The following is a 20,920-nucleotide window of genomic DNA, read 5'->3' as shown; positions in this document are numbered from 1 at the left end:
GTAATATCATTTATCTTCATAAAATATGTCAGGTGTACCTATAATTGGCTTACAGTGTAACAGCATATTCAGACATTCTTTTTTCAATATGTGTCTTTTGGGGCTGGGGCTGTAGCACAGTGGTAGAGTGTTTGCCTAGCATGGGTAAGGTGCTGGGTTTGATCCTTAGCACCACATATAAATAAAATAAAGATATAAAAAAATATGTATCTTTTGTATTACTATAACCCTGAACTGGGATAAATGATCTAATACCTGTTATTATACTTTTTATGTTTCTTTTATGGTAACACTCTCAACTTATATTTTTGATCATTATGTATTTTACAAAAAAACTCAAAATCCATTTTTGAACAAGATGGGACCTAATATTTAATCCAATAATGAAGAGTAATATTCTTCAACAGATGAATGGATAAAAAAAAAATATGTGTGTGAGTGGGCACACACACAATGGAATATAAGACATAACAAAAATAAATTTATGCCAACATATAGTCTACTGTCATGTATGTCTAAAAAACATAAAAAGTATGAACAAATTTATGAATGAGAATGAATTTGAATAAAAATATGAACAAATTTATGAATGAAATATGAACAAATTTATGAATGAGAATGAATTTGAATAAAAAATAATCTGTTTTAATTTCATTTTTAATGAATGTTAATATTAGAAGTGTAGCCAAGTGTCTAGCTCAGCACTAGCACATCACACTAGTAACACAAAACCCTGAGTTTCATCCCCAAAATCAGCCTAAAAACTATAAATGTATAATAACATGTTTCAGGGCAGTGAAAAATGCCTCACTGTTGGAATACAAACTTTCTTGAGAGAAATTTAAAAATCCTGTAATCTTTTTAAAGTTTCCCAACTTTAACCAAATAACTCTATATTGAAATTTTTTTCAAAAGTAAACAGAAATATAGAAAGTTATTTTTTTTCTTTTCTTCTCATCCCCAACTTTGGTACCAGGGATTGAACCCACAGAAGCTAAATCCCTTAGCTACATCCCAAGGTCTTTTTCATTTTTTTTTTTTTTTTGGAGACAGGGTCACATTAATTTGCTTAGGACATTGCTGCTATGTTGATGAGGATTATTTTGAACTTTTGATCCTCCTATCTTTGTCTCCCAAGCTGCTGAAATTATAGGCACATGCCATAGTATCTGAGTTGGAAATGATTTTTTTATAAATTATATTTCTTGAAATATTAATTGTAATAAAAAGTTAAAAATATAAACAAATAACAATCCCTAATTATGCTTGTTAAATAAATAGATTACTAGCAGATGGGGTTCCATAGAGCCATTAAAATTGTGATGGGGAAAAATATGAACTTAACTTTTAGAAGTAATCACATTTAATAATATGCTATCATATTTGTAAGAATTTTATAATTTATTCATGTTTTTTCCTTTGCAAAGTGCTAACAGATGAGGCAGTAGTTAAAAAATTTTGTCCTTCTTATTTTACTGGATTAAAGGAAAAGATTCCACTCCGTCTTTCAATCTAGGATATAATACCTCAAATTGTGGACTTGTTGTTTCAATTCTATATTTTCTTTCTTAAACTCTGATACTCTCTTTTTTAGCTCATGAATCTCATTTTCCAGTTGTGCATTTTTTTTAACATGTAGTGAACACTGTGTGCAGTGACTTTTTTTGCTTTTTATTATTCTTTGGAGTGATAGAACTGCTTTCTGGGTTTTCGACAGGCTAACAGAATCTGTCAGAAAAAAGAAGATAGAAATAAAGTATGTGACTATTTTAAATATATGAATGCTGTATATTTCACATGCATTATTTATACACTAAAGCAATGAGTGCATAAAACACGTGACACAATATGCTAAACTCTGAAGATATAGCAGATGAGATTAGACCCCTATTGTTCTTTAGCTTAAAGTCTAATGGAGAAGACAGACACAAAAAAAAGATCATTATAATTTTAGACAGATGATATTAGAAAAGAGGTTTGTGATCTAATACATAAATCTGATCTATAGAAAAGATTCCCTGAGGAAAATGAAAATACACTGAGAAATGAACAGAAAGCAGGTAGAATGTGAAGAACATTATTCTTTCTAACATAAAAATTCAAGTTTTCCAACTCCCCTGTGGTCTATACTTGTCTTGTACAGAAACTAAGAGGGACACTCCCACTATAACCTGCTGCTGGACTTTGGTCTTGAGAGAGACAACTCTTTATCTTTCTTGCTTTTTCTTTATTCCCTGTTTACTAGGTCCATTTCTCCCAGTATTAGAATATATCAGCACTCATGTTATAAATCAATATTCTATCCAAAGAACTGTGTAGAATATGTTGTTCTTACCATGGACATGTCCATCTTCTTTCTCTTTTGCTTTATGATGTTTCTCTCCAGATGAGTGAGAAACACACATCTGCGGATGATCCTCAGAAAATACCTGCAAAATAAAGGACCTCAATGAGCTGCATGAAGACTTCACTATCATTCTTTTAGACAACACCCAAATTTTGGTCTTGAAAGCAGCTAACTAACATGTAGATAACTACAGACTGAGCAGTCATACTTTCCATAGGGTGTCTTAGCATTGTGTTCCAGATGAAGCTGAACACTTATTTTCCAATGGCTTCTAATTTGGTAAAAGCAGGATGGATGTCATAGAAAAGGCATTCCTTGACAACATGCTAACAAAGGTGTATACACCCCATAGGATGGGAGGAATGATATTCATTGTAACTCATCCGACTTTGCATTCACCATCAAATGTGAGAAGGCTTTCAAGTCTTATTTTAAAGAATTTTGAGGAGTATGTTTCATATTAAATAGGATTACACTTTTTAAACAATGAACTAACAAAGTTTTTGTTTGAAAATATGAGACTTAGGTGTTCAGTTGGGGATTTGACACTGAGATATGGCCCCTGCCCAGGATACACCCCAAAGGGAAAGCTGTAAACCCAAGAACCTACATATGCCAGCCAAATAAAATAAATCCAGATGTGTGCTAAATCTCACACCAGGAATGTTGGCAATGTGAGAAAAAAGATGAGACAGCATCTCTAAATTCCATCATTCCCCCATTAATGCACACAAATACATTTCTTTAATATACTAAGACATTTTGATAAAATTATTCAACATATTGACTGAATTTTCTGCAAGGATGAGAAACAAAATGAAAAGGTCACTTTAATTGGCAACTGGAGTCCTCTGAGTGAACTGAAAAATTGTTTAATTGTTTAATACATGTAAGAAGACAGAAATTGCATCAACATACTTTATACAAAACCAGAGATATAAAAAATTGTGCTATATATGTGTAATAAGAATTATAATGCATTCTGCTGTCATTTATTTTTTTAAAAAATCAATAAAAAATAAACAAAAAATAACAAATAAACATTAACCAGGATGTAAGGTTTATATATTTCAACTTGTAGCAAATAACTACTAATTTTCACTAGAATTTTGAGCCTTTGACAACATCACACTTTCACATGAATGCAATCAGTGACCATTACCATTCATAACCCAGGTGGTTATTCGTCAGTCTCAAATTTAGTCTCAACTTTTTATTTTTCAAAATGTTTATGCAAGTGGAAGCACAAGCAACATTTAGAATTGTTTTGCCTCCATTACATAGTAAATTTAGCTATAAGTTGACAGGACTACTAATGCTATTTTCAGATTCTAACCAGTTCAGAGTGGTTTTAGATGTAATTAATAATATATAATGCCTGGATTCCAAAAGACTATTTAAAAGGTATTTTCATTTGGCCTCCTTTACTTTCCTCAAGAAAGGAAAACAAGAAGAAACAGGAAGAAATGCTTTATATGTTGACATACCTGAGACTGGGTATATTGAGCATCATCAAAACTTTTGTGCTCTTCTTCTGAAGTCATGTCAAAATGGGTCTCTGCTGATAAATGGATACATTTACTCACATTCCTCAGAACTGCATTAGAAAGCATGAACATCAATCCAAATAGAAAAGGTAATTGTAACACCAAAATAACTTAATATTCCCAAATATGATTTCCAATTAAGTTTAAGATTTGGTGAATAATTACTGGTTTCAACTTTCCACAGTTTTTCTTTTTTTCTTTTTCTTTCTTTGTATATACACCTTGGGAGTGGACCCACAAACTTATGCATTCTTGTCAAATACTCTACCATTTAGTTCTATCCCATGGCCACTTTAATTGGCAACTGGAGTCCTCTGAGTGGACTGAATACAGCCATCCTTCAAGGCTTGGACTTCCAAGTAGTTGTGAATAAAGATGTACCCATTTGCACCCAAGAAACATTAAGTTCTCAGGGAGTATTTTTTCTTGATCCAAATCCTCAACACACATCTTATAGAGATATGACAGGATACAAGGTTCAGTGCAAACCATATTGCCAAGATTTGTCTACTCAAGATCAAAGAAATTTTCTCAGAAACAAGCTTGAAAATACACATGGAAAGAAGGGCTGATTCTGGGAAAATGTTAGTATAGAGTAAGCTGCATTCTAAGCTGAACTATTGCATGGAGACCAAAGAGTTGGTGAAAAGCTTCTCAGCAAAGTGAGTGAAAGAGGGATTTTATTCAAATCCCTAAAATTTCTGAACACTGAAAAGGTCCAGAGATTCAGTAATCTGTGTACCATAAACAAAAAAAGCCTACAACCTGCATGCAAATATCAGTGCAGATCTGCCTCAGACAAAGGGGGAGAGAGAAGAGGAAGTTGCATTCTAAGTTGTACCATGATGTGCCCTGCTAAGGAGAAACCTGAGATCAAAAATATTGCTTAAACTGATCTGACCAAAAGATGCACTATGCACTGGTGCTTAAAAAGCATGCTCTTCTCTCAATTGGTGATGGAAGTGCTGAAGCCATAGCCATCCTTGGAAAGAGTTCAACAGTAATTTCTTTGATTCAGTTCCTCTAAACAACACACACACACACACACACACACACACACACGAGGATCCTGGAAGTGCCTATCAAGGGACCTAGGTTGTGCCTGATGGAAGGTAGAAAAAACTGGTGCAGGCTAGACTATACCTATGTGACTCCAGTGAGAAGGGCAAAGGGGAACCTATGTGTCTGGAAGCTAATGTGACCAGCTGAAGTGTCAGAGAAAATGACCTAAGAAGGAAGAGAAAATGTGCCCCCAGGGATGCTGTTTTTTCTGGCTATTCACTCCTCAAAAAGACAGGTGAGAGGTGAGTAGCCAGAGAACAGGAGATGGTGAGAGCATGAAATGCTGTAGGCCCACACAGAGAAAAGTATGAAATAGGTCAGGATTTGTCTCAGAATAAAGAGATAGATGAGGCCTAATGCCAGAGGACAGTTGAGGCAGAGGAAAGGTATAAAGATACAGAATGAGGCTTGGCTCATGTCAGGAAATATTTCTAAGAAATTTCAGAAGGTTGACCTTTCACATTCTAAAAAGATGCTTATGGTGACATTTGCATGGTAGCTAGTTCACGCCAAAGACTGGAAATAGGGAGAATGTAATAGTATGATATGTAGGGGAAACAATTCAGAATTGAGGGGATATTCCCAGAAACACAGAGGAGAGATCATTTTCTGTGACTACTGATGACATTGTGAGGAAAATCCTCCCACCTCTTTGGGAAAACCACCTTACATGTAAGAACACTAGTAGCATTTGAAGTGTCTTAACATTGTGTTCCCTGGAGTGTTGTAATGTGAAACTTACCCAATTTGACTGTCTTTTCTTTCACCTTGCCTAATCCTTTCCGTGGAAGGGCCTCTTTTATTGTGATGGGATCGGTGCACTTAGAAAGAAGATAGTACATAAAGAGTGTATTTTTCATTGACTACAAAGTTAATAATTTAGAATAAATATAGAAATTTAATTACCTTTCTGAAATCAGATGAATCCCTAGAGGCTGAAAAACAAAAGGGGTATATAATCAAGCAAAGTTGAAGAGGACAAAACAACTCATACATTACAGATGCCTCGACATACATCTGAGGTCCATGGTTCAGCTGTGCTAAAAATTATGCTATTTCCTGGGTTTCTGTGCTGGCTGGTTTGGCTGACAACGATCATGTGACTAAAATCTGCCAAAGGAATTTTGTGAATAGGTTTTGTGAAACATGCTGTTCATTTCACAAACCTGAGATTATTTGTCCAATGACCATAAATAAAACAGACAAGAAAATATATACCAATGCAAAGATACAGATTGATGGAGAATCCAACAATCCTCTAGTGGAGAAGCAAAGAAGGTCCCTAATAGATTCAATGGCAAAGGTGAAGTCAAAACAAAAACAAGCCATAGAACATATCTTACTGAAATACTATTGAAAAGATTTTATCTTTATAATTTTAAGTATATATATATATATATATATATATATATATATATATATATATATATATATATATATATATATATATTACTGCATTTGTTCTTTCATTTTTGTTTAGTAAGGCCAAAGCTGTGTTCAGATCCCAGGGAAATGTTAGGTTCATTTCTCAACAAAGATATCTGAAGGAGTCAGTTGAAATACATATTTTGACACTGAAAGCTATGACACCTATTGTTTGTTTCTTATATTCAGGTGGGATGCTGGTTCCTCTTGTGCATCCTCTATTCCTGTATTCTCTGGTTTAAACAGATTAGATTTTCATGATCCCCTTGTGTGAGAACAGATAGTTTCCACATCTAAGAAATAAGGTTTAATTAGTTTAAAATTTTGAGACATGAAAATTTAAAAGGAAAGTTGAAATGGAAGAGCAGAGCTTTATCTGATAACAATAATATATTATTACACACACAAACACACGCATATATGACAAAGATTTTGGGTATTCAAAGAGTAAACTGTATAAAGAGTTCTGTTTACAAATGAGTTTGGTTTGGTGTGACTTGCCAGTGTTTTAAGTGTAATCATAAAAGGCCAGGCCTATCAAAAAATTATAATCAGCTTTTGAAGGATGAGGATGTACCTCTGTAATGAAGTGAATTTCTAGAATGCCCATGATCAAAATTTTATTTTCAGGCAAATAGGAAAGAAATACAGAAAGTAATTATGTAAGGAAAAAGAGACAGAGAGGGAGGGAAGAGAGTAGAAGGAAAGAAGGAAGAAAGGAAGGAAGGAAGGAAGAGAGGAAAGAAGAGAAAGACAGAGTGGTCATTAAAAACCATGAATGATTCTGAAATATAATTTTGCTCCTCAGAATGACTCAATTTAAACCACAGCAAGCAGTATGTCTGATAGGTATGGAGAAAAGATGGTCATGGCTGGAATCTTTCCCCAACTTACAAGCCCCTCATGATTCAAATGATGGACAAGTTACAATCTCTCACATATTGTGAAAGATAGATATACTGATAGCCCCTGAATTGCATGCTCTCAGTTTCCCCATCATTCCCTCCAAGATTACCCAGCTAACTTATTTTGTTTCTTCCACATTTCTTCTTCCCAGGAACTTTCAAAAGCAACATCTTGATCTCTTGTCTTGATTATTTATATTTTCCATTTTGTCCATGAATTATCCCCACTCTTTCTTTTTCTTTTCTTTTCTTTTTTTAGTTGTAGATGGACACAATGTCTTTATATTTATTTATTTATTTATTTATTTGTTTGTTTGTTTGTTTGTTTATTTATTTATATGTGTTGCTGAGGATAGAACCCAGTGCCTCACGCATGCAAGGCAAGCACTCTACCACTGAGCTACAACTCCAGTCCACCAGTCTTTCTTAATTCCCAATTTAAGGATTAGACCTAAGAAATATAAATTCTGTACTTTCAGTTCTTATCACTTGCCAAGAGACAAGATCAGAATAAAAACTAGATGTATGCAATAACTTTATTACATTTGATGTTCCAGTGGCTCTGCATTTAGTTTTGCTAAAAGGAAATCCTTTCCTGACCTCTTTACATGGTGGCCGGCAGATTGTGATCATTGGAATCACCTTACATGGAAGAAAACATAGATGTGCAGGCCAGGTCAGTCAGAGTATGCATTTTGAATAGGGATCCCCACAGATGATCTACTAGAGTCTGAGAGTCTGGGTCTGCACTTAGTCTGCTTCTCATTTCCCTGCCTTCAAATGCCTTACAATAATAGAGCAAGTTTTTCACCCAATCATGTTAACAAACCTGAACGATGAGAAGAAGTCCTTTCTCCTTCACTTACTCACTGTATTCTCTCTGCTTTTCTCAGTGTCTATTCTCCCTTCTCCTTTCCAAATTGTCCAAAGAATATTTTAAAAACCTATGAATTTAGGTATCAGTCCATAACAATTTGCACATTTTTCCACTTCCCATACTTCTGTGTCTGCCATCTGTGCTCCATCCCAGGTAGTGGCAAGAATGTCTATGATATAGGTATTTTTATTTTTTATTTGTTTTAATTACAATATTGTTTTATATAAATTAATGACTAGACACATGGATTTATGAACATTTCACTTAAAAAGAAAATAAACTTCCTTTCTTCATGATCAGTTCTTCATGTGTCAATTCCTTTCTAATGACAACTCAGAAATGAGTGGTGAGAAAAAATATTCACACCTTGAGTCATTTGCACAACTGGAAACTCCCATTTTCCTTCCACATTTTGAACAGGTGGTCTTTTTATTCTGGTACATGACTGAAATTTATCAGCCTTCATGGCTTCTTTTTCCTTCATTTACTCGCTGCACTCACTCTCTCTGCGTTTCCCAATGTGTATTCACCCTTATCCTCTCTACTTCACAATTTCCAACTCTCCTATGATCTATGCATGTTTTGTATAGAAACTAAGAGGGACACTCCCACTATAACCTGCTGCTGGACTTTGGTCTTAAGAGAGACAACTCATTATCTTTCTCACTTTTTCATTATTACCTGTTTACTAGGTTCATTTTTCCAAGTATTAGAATTAATCAGCATTCATGTTAGAAATCAATATTCTGTCCAAAGAACTGTGTAGAGTATGTAGTTCTTACCATGGACATGTCCATCTGCTTTCTCTTTTGCTATATAATGTTTCTCTCCAGATGAGTGAGAAATGCACATCTGTGGATCACCCTCAGAAAATACCTGCAAAATAAAGAACCCCAATGAGCTGCATGAAAACTTCACTATCACTCTTTTAGACATCACCCAAATTTTGGTCTTGAAAGCAGCTAAATGTAGATAAGTACAGTCATATTTTTCACAGGGCAACCTAGAATTTGTGCTTCAGATGAAACTAAACTCTTGTCTCCCAATGGCTCCTGATTTGGTAAAAGCAGGATGGATATCATAGAAAAGGTATTCCCTGAAAATTTAATAACATAAATGCATGTATTCTAAGAGTGTAAACAACCATATATCACAACCCCAAAAGATGAGAATGCATTAAATACTTAATTAAACTTAATTAAATACTTATTTCTTGAGAAATATAATTAATATTATGTTGCATTACATGTTTTAAATAACAGACTTATGAGACTCAGTGTGATAAGAGATTTGGAATTATGTGATGTTGAGCAGGAATAAGACTTTATTGGACTTGCCTCATTTTGGTCATCACAGTTTCTCACAGGATCTAAGGAGCTTATAGTAAGTGTTTCACTGAGAGAAATTCCAGTTTAACAAAATGACAAAGTAGGGTGAAGAAATGTTTCTATCATACTGTTAGAAAGCAACACACAGGATCTGGGTACAGTAAACAACATGTTCCTCTGAGAGAGAACTAAAAAGTACACCAAAGAAGAAAAATGACAGCACAAAAATGTACAGCACTTCCTGACTATTTTCAGAGCTTGAGTCATATTGGCTCCTGTGTGCATTCTGGATAAAAAAAAAAGAGCAACTATGGAAAAAAGAAAACCTGGAGAGGCACCGTAGACTGCCTCAGACCAAATGAAACCTAAAATTTTGGCTTTTAGAATAGTAAATGAATTCAAGGATTTCACCAGCCATCCATGGGCTGGGTGTGTGAGCTATGCACATTTGAGTGTATGAGAAAAACTGGCCTGAAATTGCTGTCTGATTAGGATCTGCATGTATGTGTGTCTTTTCACTAACTCTGCCTGTGATACCGACAGAGCACCTGAGATGGATATGATTTTCCATGTTTATATGTAACTAAAACTGAACCATTGGGAAGGACAATCTTACCATAAATGTACTCAATGACCATCACCACTATATATGTTCATTAATTAAAATGGTTATTAGCAAAACCACTAATTTCAACTTTTTCATCATTTTCAGGGGTTAAAAAAATGTAAACCCAAGTAATATTCAGAAAAAATTTCTGCCCGAATCACAAAGATAATATTTATCTACATGTTATCCTGAATTTTAATGCTATTTTCAGATTCATAACCAGTTAAATTCTATTAGGTTTCAATATTAAATTATCTTTGGATTTCAAACCACTGTTATGAAAGGTAATCAAATCTGCCCATATTGACTTTCTTAAAACAAGGAATAAAGTAAGAAATCAGAAGTTTTAAAAAAATATATCTGAGTGAACACACCTGTGGCTGCTTATTTTTGGTGTCATCAAGACCTTCCTCCTCTTCTTCAGATGATGAGAACCAAAGTGGTTCAGCTGAAAAATGTATGTAGATTTACGTAAACAACTTAGAACATTTAGAGAGAATGATAGTCTGCCAAAAATAAAAAGTAATAATAAGCTTGAATTTTAGGTGCTATTACCTCTTTAACTATTTATTGGTGGGGTATACTTGTGTGTACTCAGTGATTTAACCCTAGAACATTGCAACATTGGCAAGAGTTCTACCAGAGTCGTATATTTGTTTATTTTTGGAAACTGGGTCTCTTTAAAGTGTTTGTTTTGGCCTGAGACTTGCCATGCTCTTGTCTCAGTCTCCCAATAGCTGTGTTTAGAGGTGATCCACTGTACCCAGCAGAGAAATTTTTTTCAGGGAATGTTTTTAGTGGTATAAAACTTCAACAGTCTACCTGAGGAGACACTATGTATCACCAGGTTTAAGAAACAAGAATATTTCAAAGGTATATCCACTCAAGATGAATGAAAATTTGCCAGAATTAAATTTTAAAAACACTATAGAAATGTGGGGATACACACAATTTGGTATTCTCTTCCCCATAACAGTAACTTTTAAAAACAACTATTCATCAGTAGTCATTTCCACAGTGACTTAGACTCTCTCTACTGCTATCAATGAACATCTTGCATATGCAATGTTTTTCTACATTACTCTAAAAAATGTGTTCTTCTATCTTAGTCTGTTCAGTCCTGCATGATTATCAATCTCCTTGTCATAAACTGCTTTTTACCCCCTTGAGGTATCTCAGCATTTCAGCCACTGTTCAACTGGATATCTACCAGTTGACTTGTAAATTACTCCTTCCCTTGTCTAGCCCTTTGGCTCCTGAAATTGAGAAGACCTCTTTTATATCACCTTAGCATCAACAGTTTATTTGAACCAAGAATTATTATGTTCCCTATGAGAATAGAGTAAAAAGGTGCCAGGAATAGTGGCTTTCCTAGAGCTAGGATTCAACAGAGACTAAAGGAATGAGGTTACCAGTAAGAGGCAGAAAATGGGAAAAGCTTAAAACACTGTAGCTAGACACAGAGTGAAGCATTAAATGGGTCAGTACTTGTCTGAAAATATAGGGACTGGTGAGGAGCCATCAAGATGACAGTAAAATTAAGGGAAAGGAAAAAGTGTTAGGCTGAACACATGAAAGATTTCTGGGTAATTTTAAAAGCTGGCATTTTATCTTCTAGAGAGGTTCATAGTCACATTTGCATTTTAGCTAGATGGCTCCAAATGCTGAAGACAGGATGAGTGTGGAGAGCATATGCATAAGCAGAAATGAATAAGAAGGTGGCAGGAGTGCCAAATAGAGGGAAGCAGGCCAGAATGGAAAAAATGTTCCATAAAAAATAGAGGATATATCATTTTCTGGGACCAGTGTAGAATGAAGTTCCATTAAGTAATAAAGGACAAAGCTGGGTCTCTGGAATAAGAGGCTCTGTACTGTTACACAAGGTTTCAATTAACATGTAGAATAAAACACACCAACTGTTTAAGTTCTTTGTGTTTACCATGTAATATATGAATTTCTCATTTTTGTATGTTAAGGAACTCATTTTAGTGCTTGGGGGTCAGTTTCCTGAATCTTGGATTTACCCAACCTTCCAATGAATAAGAGAAAAAGCTTTGTGGCAGAGCCACTGCTTAGCATGCCAAAGTATCTGTGTCCAGTCCCCACCACTGAAAAGTAAACTAAAAACAAAAGCAAACAAAGAAAGAAAGAAAACCATGAAGAGGGAATATATAAAGTGGTTTGTGTAAGTATTTTTGAATTTACAACTCTGGGTCAATAAAAATCATAAAAGAGTAATTTCCTAAAAATACTCTATTAGTTTTATAGAAAATGAATAATATAAAGAATATATAATAATACTTTGTATGGTTAATACACAGATAATCACAACTGATGAAGGAATAGAATCCACAACTGCATAAAGTACAACTCGGGTTCAATGTAATTATTCAATAAAGTGGGTATTATATTAGAATTAAGATTAAATTTTAATTGGGTCTTGTTTCACACACTATACTTAATCTCTGGGTTCAGACACATATTTTTATGTTCATCTTCCAAAATTTGGAAATTATTGGCAGCTATGCAATAAGTTTTTATAAAATTTTGGAGGAAAATAGAGCCTCATAATTCACCTATCAGGTATAAGAATTCTGGGAAATTTAATTTTAAAAATGTGTGAGATAAAGATTTTTTTAGAAATTATTTTGTTGTGACTTTAAAGGTATTATTTTAAACTTCTATGCCAATAAAGACACTGGAATGTGTATGTATGTGTGTATGTAAGTATATTATATATTTTTTTTACCTGATTTGCATATCCTTTCTTCTGTTGTCCCCACTGTATTCTTTTGAAGAAAATACCTCCTGTCTAAGATAGGCTGTATGGGTTTGGAAAGTAGATATTAAATATGTGTTGTACATTTTATACTATACACAGTTAATAATTCAAGATAAACATAGAAGTTTATAATTACCTTCACAACAGGATGTGTGAAATTCTGAAGTACTGAAAAGCAAAAGGGGTACACAATCCACAAAACATGAATATGACAAAATCACCCACACCTTCCTGCTGAATTGACATGGAGTCAAGTTTCATGGGTTAGCTTTGATAAATAATATTTTAACATTTGGACTTCTGTGTTTGCTGGTTTTTGTTGAGTACAGCAGCATGATTCAAATATATTGAAGAAAAACATCCAATATTAGTTTAATTAAGCATAGAGTTCAGTTTTCAAAAGTGAGATTACATTTCCAATTACCACAAATATAATAGGGAATGCACACATACCAAGTAAAGGTGCGGATTGACTGAGGGAATGGGGATATCTAATCAGAGGAGCAAAGGAGAAATTTTGAGGCATCAATATATAAAATAGAGAAAATAATTTAACAGCAGGTGTATTTAATGTAGCCTATCACAATCATTTCATTAACTTTATTACAGGTATGTATCCTGTTCCTCCATTTGTCCTACAATATAGTAAGTCCAAAGTTGTGAAAACCGTCAAGTGGAAAGTATAATTCATTTGCATTGAGGAAAGTTCTGAGAAATGATCAGCTTTGGTATACATTTATTAAAATAATCATTTTTCCATACCCATGGAGGACAGTGGTGTATCTTCTTTTAATATATCCTCTGGTCTGACCCACTCAAAGTTTCTTGATTCATTCATTTGAGAAGTCATAGGAACTGTATCTAATAAATAATTTTTAATAAGCATAAAATATTAATATATGGTAATCCAAAGGGGGAAAGTGAACTGAAATGCAAAAGAATTATCAGACATGAATAACCTTTTATATTTCAAATTCATTAGCATATATACAAAAAATAACAGCTTTGGTAGTCAACAAATTAACCTAAAGAGTCTGCTGTTTACAAAATGAGTCTTGTTTCATATAACTTCTTAGACTTTCAAAGATTTTCATAAAATATCTGTCATATCAGAATACTAGCTATTTAGAGAAAAGGACTTGACAGAGTAATTGAGTGCATTCCTAGCATGCCCAAAGCCATGGTTTCATTAAAGAAAAAAACTAATTGTCTTTTAAAATGCCCCATGTTTCTTAAATGCTATGTTTCTGATCTCAAATACTGATATCAATACATCCCTATACTTGGTAGTTATGGAGCAAAGGAATTAAAGTGGCTGGTTGCCCCGATTCTAACAGTTTTCCCTGCTTAAAACCATCTCTGGACCAGAAATTCACACTTTTGTTTGAAGGCAAATATAATGAAACCAGCTGAAATGCATTACACCTCAGTCTCCTTATTATTACCTTCAAAATTACCTAGCTAATTTTATTCCCTCCTCACTACCCCCTCCCTTTGATTTTCAAAAGCTATCTGTAGACCTGTAGTCTTGATTCTTTTTTTGTTGCTGTTGTTGTTTAGATTATTCCCACTACTTTTTCTTCCCAATGCAGTAACTGTATCTTAAAAATACAATTTCTAGGAGCTGGGTTTTGGCTCAGTCTTAGGGCGCTTGTCTAACACACGTGAAGTACTGGGTTTAATCTTCAGCACTATATAAAATAAATAATATAAAGGTATTGTGTCAATTTACAACTTAAAAAATCTTTTAAAAATACAATTTGGGGGCTTGGGTTATGGCTCAGCAGTAGAGTGCTTGCCTTGCATGTGCAAGGCCCTGGGTTCGATCCTCAGCACCACATAAAAATAAATAAATTAATAAATAAAGTTATTGTGTACAACTACAAAAGATATTTTAAAAAATACAATTTCTATGTTTCATCCATTTGTTCTTCCCCTTTGCCAACAGACATAATCAAAAACAAAGCAAGATTTATGCTATGATTTAATATAATTATACCATTAACTAAGAAACAATGGCTCTTAATTTAGATTTTCTAAAGGGCAATTCATTCAACTACTCTTGCAAATCAGAATGTAGTCTGTGGATCAAGGAGCATTGGAAGCATCTTTGAATGTATTCAGGATGTAGAACCAAAGACCTGCTGAGTCAGAACATACATTTTGTACATGGTCCCCAACATATGATTCAATAAAATTTGAGAGTTCTTAAGGATGCTTAATCTTCTACCAATTCCTCTAACTTAACATGCCTATTTGATGTTTCTTTTTGCTTTGTTATTTGTTATTGGTACTGGGGATTGAACCCATGGGTGTCTAACTACTGAGCAACATCCACATCCCTTTTTATATTTTATTTAGAGAAAGGGTTTTGCTGAATATCTGAGGGCCTCATTCAGTTACTGAGCTGGCTTTAAAATAAAAATTATTTCTCCGTCTTCAGCCTCCAGAGCCACTGGGAATAGAGGCATGCACCATGTGCCTGGCCATTTATTTCACCTATTTAAAATTCTCCCTATTTTGTACTCTAATTTGTAGATGTATTATAAGTCATAATCTTTCCAAGGAATGTTTTATCAGGCCATCATCAATGTGCATCTGCTTATTTTTTTTCTTTTTCTTTCTTTTTTTTTTTGGTTGTTGTTGTCTATAGTCTTTTCTCATTCTTCATTTCTGAATTCTTCTCTCCCCTTTCTTATGTCTCAACTTTCCTCTAATTTCAGCAGGTCTGTACCTAATAACTCAGCTCCTCTAGGATCACTCCAACTTACCCTGTGGTTGCAACTTGATAAGATACACTATTTCAACTCCCATTCTATTTATTATTTTCATTTCTTCCACTATTAAATCATACTAGTGCTCATGTTTTAAACATGCATTATATCCAATGATTTTATAATGAGTGGTTCTTACCTTCTGAATGTCCATTTATACCATCTTTTTCTCTTTGATGTGCATCACCAAATGAATGACCAACACTATTCTGAGGAAGAATCTGAGAGATAGTTGTCTGGTAAAATTAAACAACCAATGAATTATATGAAGATTGCCTAATCAGTATTCTAAGGAGACACCTAATTTTCCAGATTTTAAATAAATTAGATTTAAAAACTAGGGAAGTACACATTAAAAATTGAAATATTTTATATCACAGTGTTATATATACTCTGCAAATCAGCCAAATATTATATTCATTTGTCTACTAACTCTATAAAACCAGGATAGAAGGACAATAGAGAACTTCATCTTATCAAGATGAAGGCTAGGGTTTTGGATCATATATATATATATATATATATATATATATATATATATATATATATATGATAATGGGGTTCATTATAACTTACACAGAAATGCATATAACATATTTAGACAAAGCTTACTGCCCAGTACATTTTCTATCCCTTCCGATATCCCTCCACTAATCCACCAAAAGCAGTTGTATGAGGACAGTTTATACTAAGGGCTACCTCCATTTGAAAATCTAAGATATTTCAATTTAAAAACCTCATAAGGCATCCCAAGGTCTAAGAAAAACCTCAGTAATGAATTCTAAAACCAATACAAGAAAAGAATTAATTAAAGTCAGAGCCAAAATTATAAAATAGATATTTTAAAAAAATAGTAATAATGAAACAAATAGTTTGTTTTTAAAATGGTAAATAAAACTGATAAACCCTTGGCCAAGGGAACTAAAAGAAAAAAGAAGATACAGATGAATAAAGCTAGAAACAAAAAGTGAAATATTAAAACAGATACCACTGAAATCCAGAAGATCTCTAGAGACTATTAGAAAACTTATATTTCAATGAATGGGAAAAATTTAGACTATTTTAAAGAATAAAATTGAAAGATAAATAAATCTAAGGGATATTAATGAAATATGTCATAAAATGTTGAATCAAATAGCTAGAGGAAAACCATAGCTCAATAACAAGCAATTAGGTTGAAGCAATAATAAAAAGCCTTATGGACCAGAGGTTCAGAGGTGAATACATGGCTAAATTTTATCAGATATTTAAAGAAGAACTGATATTAATCCCCCATTACATTTAAGAGCAAAGGAAAGATGCTTCCAAAGCAATTCTGCAAAGTATTACCCTGACTGGAAAAGTGAATATTGGACAGAACAAGAAAAAAAAAAAACAGATATCAATATCCTTGAGGAACATAGTATAAAAATTCTCATAAAACCTTTGCAAACCACATTCAACAACACATTACAAAATAACATACATATCAGGCATAGTTGTGTAGGTCTATACTCTCAGAAAAGCATCAGGTTGTTTGAGGAACACTGTAATTTCAAAGCCAGCCTGGGAAATTTAGTGAGATCTGTTATCAAAGTGAACAATAAAAGGTGCTGGGAATGTGGTTCCTTCGTACCATGCTCCTGGTTTGAGACTCTAACCACATACAAAAAAAATCCATAAAAGCTGATTTTGATCCAGGATGATTCAATACATGCAAATCAATAAAACTAATACATCACATATAGAATCAAGAGCAAAATTACATGATCTTTTAAGAAGCTGCAGGAAAAGACTTTGACAAATTCAATGGCCCTTATGACAAAGCTCTGAGAGATTAGAAATAGGAGAATTTTATTAAAAGATAATAAAGACCAAGTATACCAAATCCAAAGCCAATAGTAAAATCAAGAATATTTTCTCTAAAATCAGGAAATACACAAGGATGTTCATTGCCACCAATCTCACTAATCACAGTACTTAAAATTTTAGAAAAAGAGAAAGAAATAAAAGGGATTCAAATAGGAAAGTTAAAATGTTAAATTATTTCTATATGCAAATGATTTAGTCCTATTCTTAGAAGAACATAAATAATATATTATGAAAATTCTAGTTTGATGAATGAATTCATCAGAGTTACAGGATACAAAATAAACATATAAAAATAAACTGTTTGTCTATATACCATAGCAAACCTAGAGAGAATAAAGCAAGAGTAATAGCTCATTCAAATAACTTTAAAAATAGCTAGGAATAACCCTAAACAAGAAAGTGAATGTCTTCTTCAAGAAAAATTACACATTGAAGAAAAAAAAATAAGAAAACAATAGGAAGTAAAAAGATCTTCTATGTTCACAGAGAAGCAGAATGAATATTGTAAAAATGGGTATAGTACCATAAATGAATTATAGATTCCATGTATTCCCATTCAAATTCAAATGGTATTGTTTGCAGAAATGGGGGGAAAATAACTACTTCTAAATTTGTATGGAAGAAAAACAAACAAACAAAAATATACTTAGACAAAGTGATACTGATCATAAGAGAAACAATGGATAAACCACAATGCCCAATTTCAAAATATAAAACAGAGCCATAGTAATAAAAACCATGGTCCTGGTGTAAAGAAAGACCCATAGACCAATGTATAGAAAAGAAGTCAGAGAGCAAACCCACACAGGTACCGTCATGTGATACTAGGCAAAGACACCAAAAACATATTTTGGAGATAAGACAAACAACATTTTAGAAATAGTGTTGGAAAAACTAGATATCCGTATGTAAAAGAAGAAACCTAGATGCCTATTTTCTAACACTGTACAAGAGTTTATTCAGAAAGGACTAAAGACATATGTACCAGACTAGAAGGTTTACAAATACTAGAAGAAAATATATGGAAAACACTTCAGTATGTAGGGAATAACTTCCTGAATAGAGCCCCCTACAGCTCAGAAAATAAGAGCAACAATGGATAAGAGAAGGTGCATCAAACTGAAAAATTCCTGCGTAGTAAGTGAAACACAAAACAGTAAGAAGTGGTAGCCTCCAGAAATGGAGAAAAGCTTTGCCAGCTATTCTTCTGACAGAGGATTAATATCCTAAAAATATTAATGCAAATATCTTAACACCACAAAAACAAAAACCTTTTAAATAAATGAGCAAATGCACAGCTAGTTCTCAAAATAAGAGATACAAATGGCCAACACTTCAGGGAAAAAAAAAAAAACATAACATCTTTATCAATCGGGAATATGCAAATCAAAACAACATCAAGTTCCCATTTTCCACCATTTAAAAAAGCAATCATCAAGAAGGCAAATAATTTTGGGAAGATGAGGAGAAAAATCTCTTACATGTGAATGGCAGGGACATAAATTACTATATCACTATGGAAATTCATATGAAGGCTACTCAAAAACTGAACATAGAACTACTTTATTATTCAAATATACTACTCAGTACTTACCAAAAAATATTAAAGTCAGCTTATTTTAGAGATATACATATGCCCATCTTGCCATGACACTATTAATAATAGGCAAGTTATAGAATCAGGCTAGATGCTAGTTAATAAAAGAATGGATAAAGAAAATGTGGTATATATAAACAAGGAAGATTTCTATGCTTAGAGAACAACAAAACTAAGTTAATTTTAGGAAAATGAATAAAACAGGGAAGCATAATGTTAAATAATATAAGCCAGACTCAGGAAACAAGTATCATATATTTCTCTCACATGGAAAACTAGAGGTGGAAATGTTCAACATAAAAATAGATGAATAATAAATTTTATCCATTAGCTCTTCATAACTGAAATAAAATTAATTTCAAAAACAAAAGATATCATTTACATTTAACCTTATTTTAGCTTCTCCAGGATATTTGCAAATATATTTCCTAACCTGGAATAGTTCATAAAAATAGTAGTGTTTTACAATAAACATTAAAGTAAGTAAATACAGAAACATCTAAAATTTGAAATTTCAAAATTTGACATAGAATTTATATATTTTTAAGAAACTATAATGGAAAAACAACAATTCTGAAACTAAAGTATTACCATACAATTATTGAGTGTTTCTGCTTCCAGAACTGGTAATTACTTTGCACACACCATTTATTCTTTGATTAGATTAAGAGTAAATTTTTAGAAAATTTCATTACCTCAAATTTCTTTAGAATTTTTATTGGTTCTTTTCAGTAATACGTCAAAATAGAAGTCATATACTAGAATATAATTATAAAAGCATAGAATATAATTTGTTCTAATTCAGGACCCAGTACTTCCTTCTGTTCTTCTAATCTTTCTGCTATTTACTTATAGTTTTTTTTTTTAATTACTGTCACTTTTAGTAGAAAGACTCAAAGTATGGATATCCAAGCCATTTTAATACAAGTATTAAGATACAGATTCTAGATTTCTGGGTTGCCATAATTCCCAATATTACTTTAGTATAAATATGGAGCCACAGAAAGAAATAGAGAATATAGGTCTCCTCAAATGCTATGATACCAAAATATCAAGGGTCCAAGTAAAAAAAGAAAAGTTATGTGTAATGTATATTATATATTCCAAACTAAAGGCACCAGGGAAATTCCACAATTTTATAAAAATTAATTTAGGCATGAGTATTGTAAGTCATGTAAGAATGATTTAAAAATCCCAGTAATGAAAACTGATACAAAAAATCCTTGAATAAATATTATATTTCCTCTACAGTTAGAAAGCTGTTTTCAATGCAATTTTTCTTTCACTACGTATTTCACAGCCCATTGTTACTTCCAGCCCCCACGATCCCCAAGTACTTGAGAGAACAGTGATACAAAAAGCATTTTTTAAAAAAAATCAACATAATTCTTTAAAATGGATTCTTAGCAAATATTCATATAAAATATAAGAAAAATATAGCTAAATTTTCAGCATTAACATCTTAAAACACAAAATTCAGAGCAAGAACATGAGGTTTTTTACAAAAGATCACTTTACCTTAATAGGAGCTTCATAGCTGTCCTGAACCATTGCAAACAAGGAATCACCTGAGTGTGATTTTTTGATAGATCTTTAAAGCAAAAATGTATAACAAAAATGGTGAATAGTTTTCTTTTTAAAATAAACTCTGTTTAATTTAAGGTATAACTTATTAAATGGTGTTTCTTGATTGATTCATTAAAATATGACCTCCAATTTAACAAAATAGCTTGTGTTCACCTCTTTCTGACTCTACTGCTGTGAATCTATAAAATATTCAATATAGATATTAAGGCACTCTTAGTTCCAATTCAGAGC

The 20,920-nt window shown here is 32.9% G+C and overlaps 1 protein-coding gene across 1 annotated transcript in view; it reads right to left on the bottom strand.

Moving 5' to 3' along the window:
* Window positions 1–3,177: 3,177 nt before the first annotated feature.
* Window positions 3,178–20,920, bottom strand: part of LOC143402068 (uncharacterized) — a 50,442-nt gene continuing 32,699 nt past the window's right edge. Inside the window, exons 8-18 of the mRNA XM_076859555.2 lie at window positions 20,621–20,693; window positions 15,794–15,875; window positions 13,643–13,741; window positions 13,017–13,048; window positions 12,848–12,920; window positions 10,473–10,546; window positions 8,946–9,039; window positions 5,863–5,891; window positions 5,699–5,777; window positions 3,835–3,944; window positions 3,178–3,207 (exon numbers count right to left, since the gene is read on the bottom strand). Coding sequence (XP_076715670.2) covers window positions 3,178–3,207; window positions 3,835–3,944; window positions 5,699–5,777; window positions 5,863–5,891; window positions 8,946–9,039; window positions 10,473–10,546; window positions 12,848–12,920; window positions 13,017–13,048; window positions 13,643–13,741; window positions 15,794–15,875; window positions 20,621–20,693 — 775 coding nt within the window. The remainder of the gene's footprint in view (window positions 3,208–3,834; window positions 3,945–5,698; window positions 5,778–5,862; window positions 5,892–8,945; window positions 9,040–10,472; window positions 10,547–12,847; window positions 12,921–13,016; window positions 13,049–13,642; window positions 13,742–15,793; window positions 15,876–20,620; window positions 20,694–20,920) is intronic.

The sequence above is a fragment of the Callospermophilus lateralis genome, chromosome 6, assembly GCF_048772815.1.
Source record: "Callospermophilus lateralis isolate mCalLat2 chromosome 6, mCalLat2.hap1, whole genome shotgun sequence".
Taxonomy (NCBI): domain Eukaryota; kingdom Metazoa; phylum Chordata; class Mammalia; order Rodentia; family Sciuridae; genus Callospermophilus; species Callospermophilus lateralis.
The sequence above is the reverse complement of the archived record's forward strand: the minus strand, read 5'-3'. Positions and strand labels throughout refer to the sequence as shown.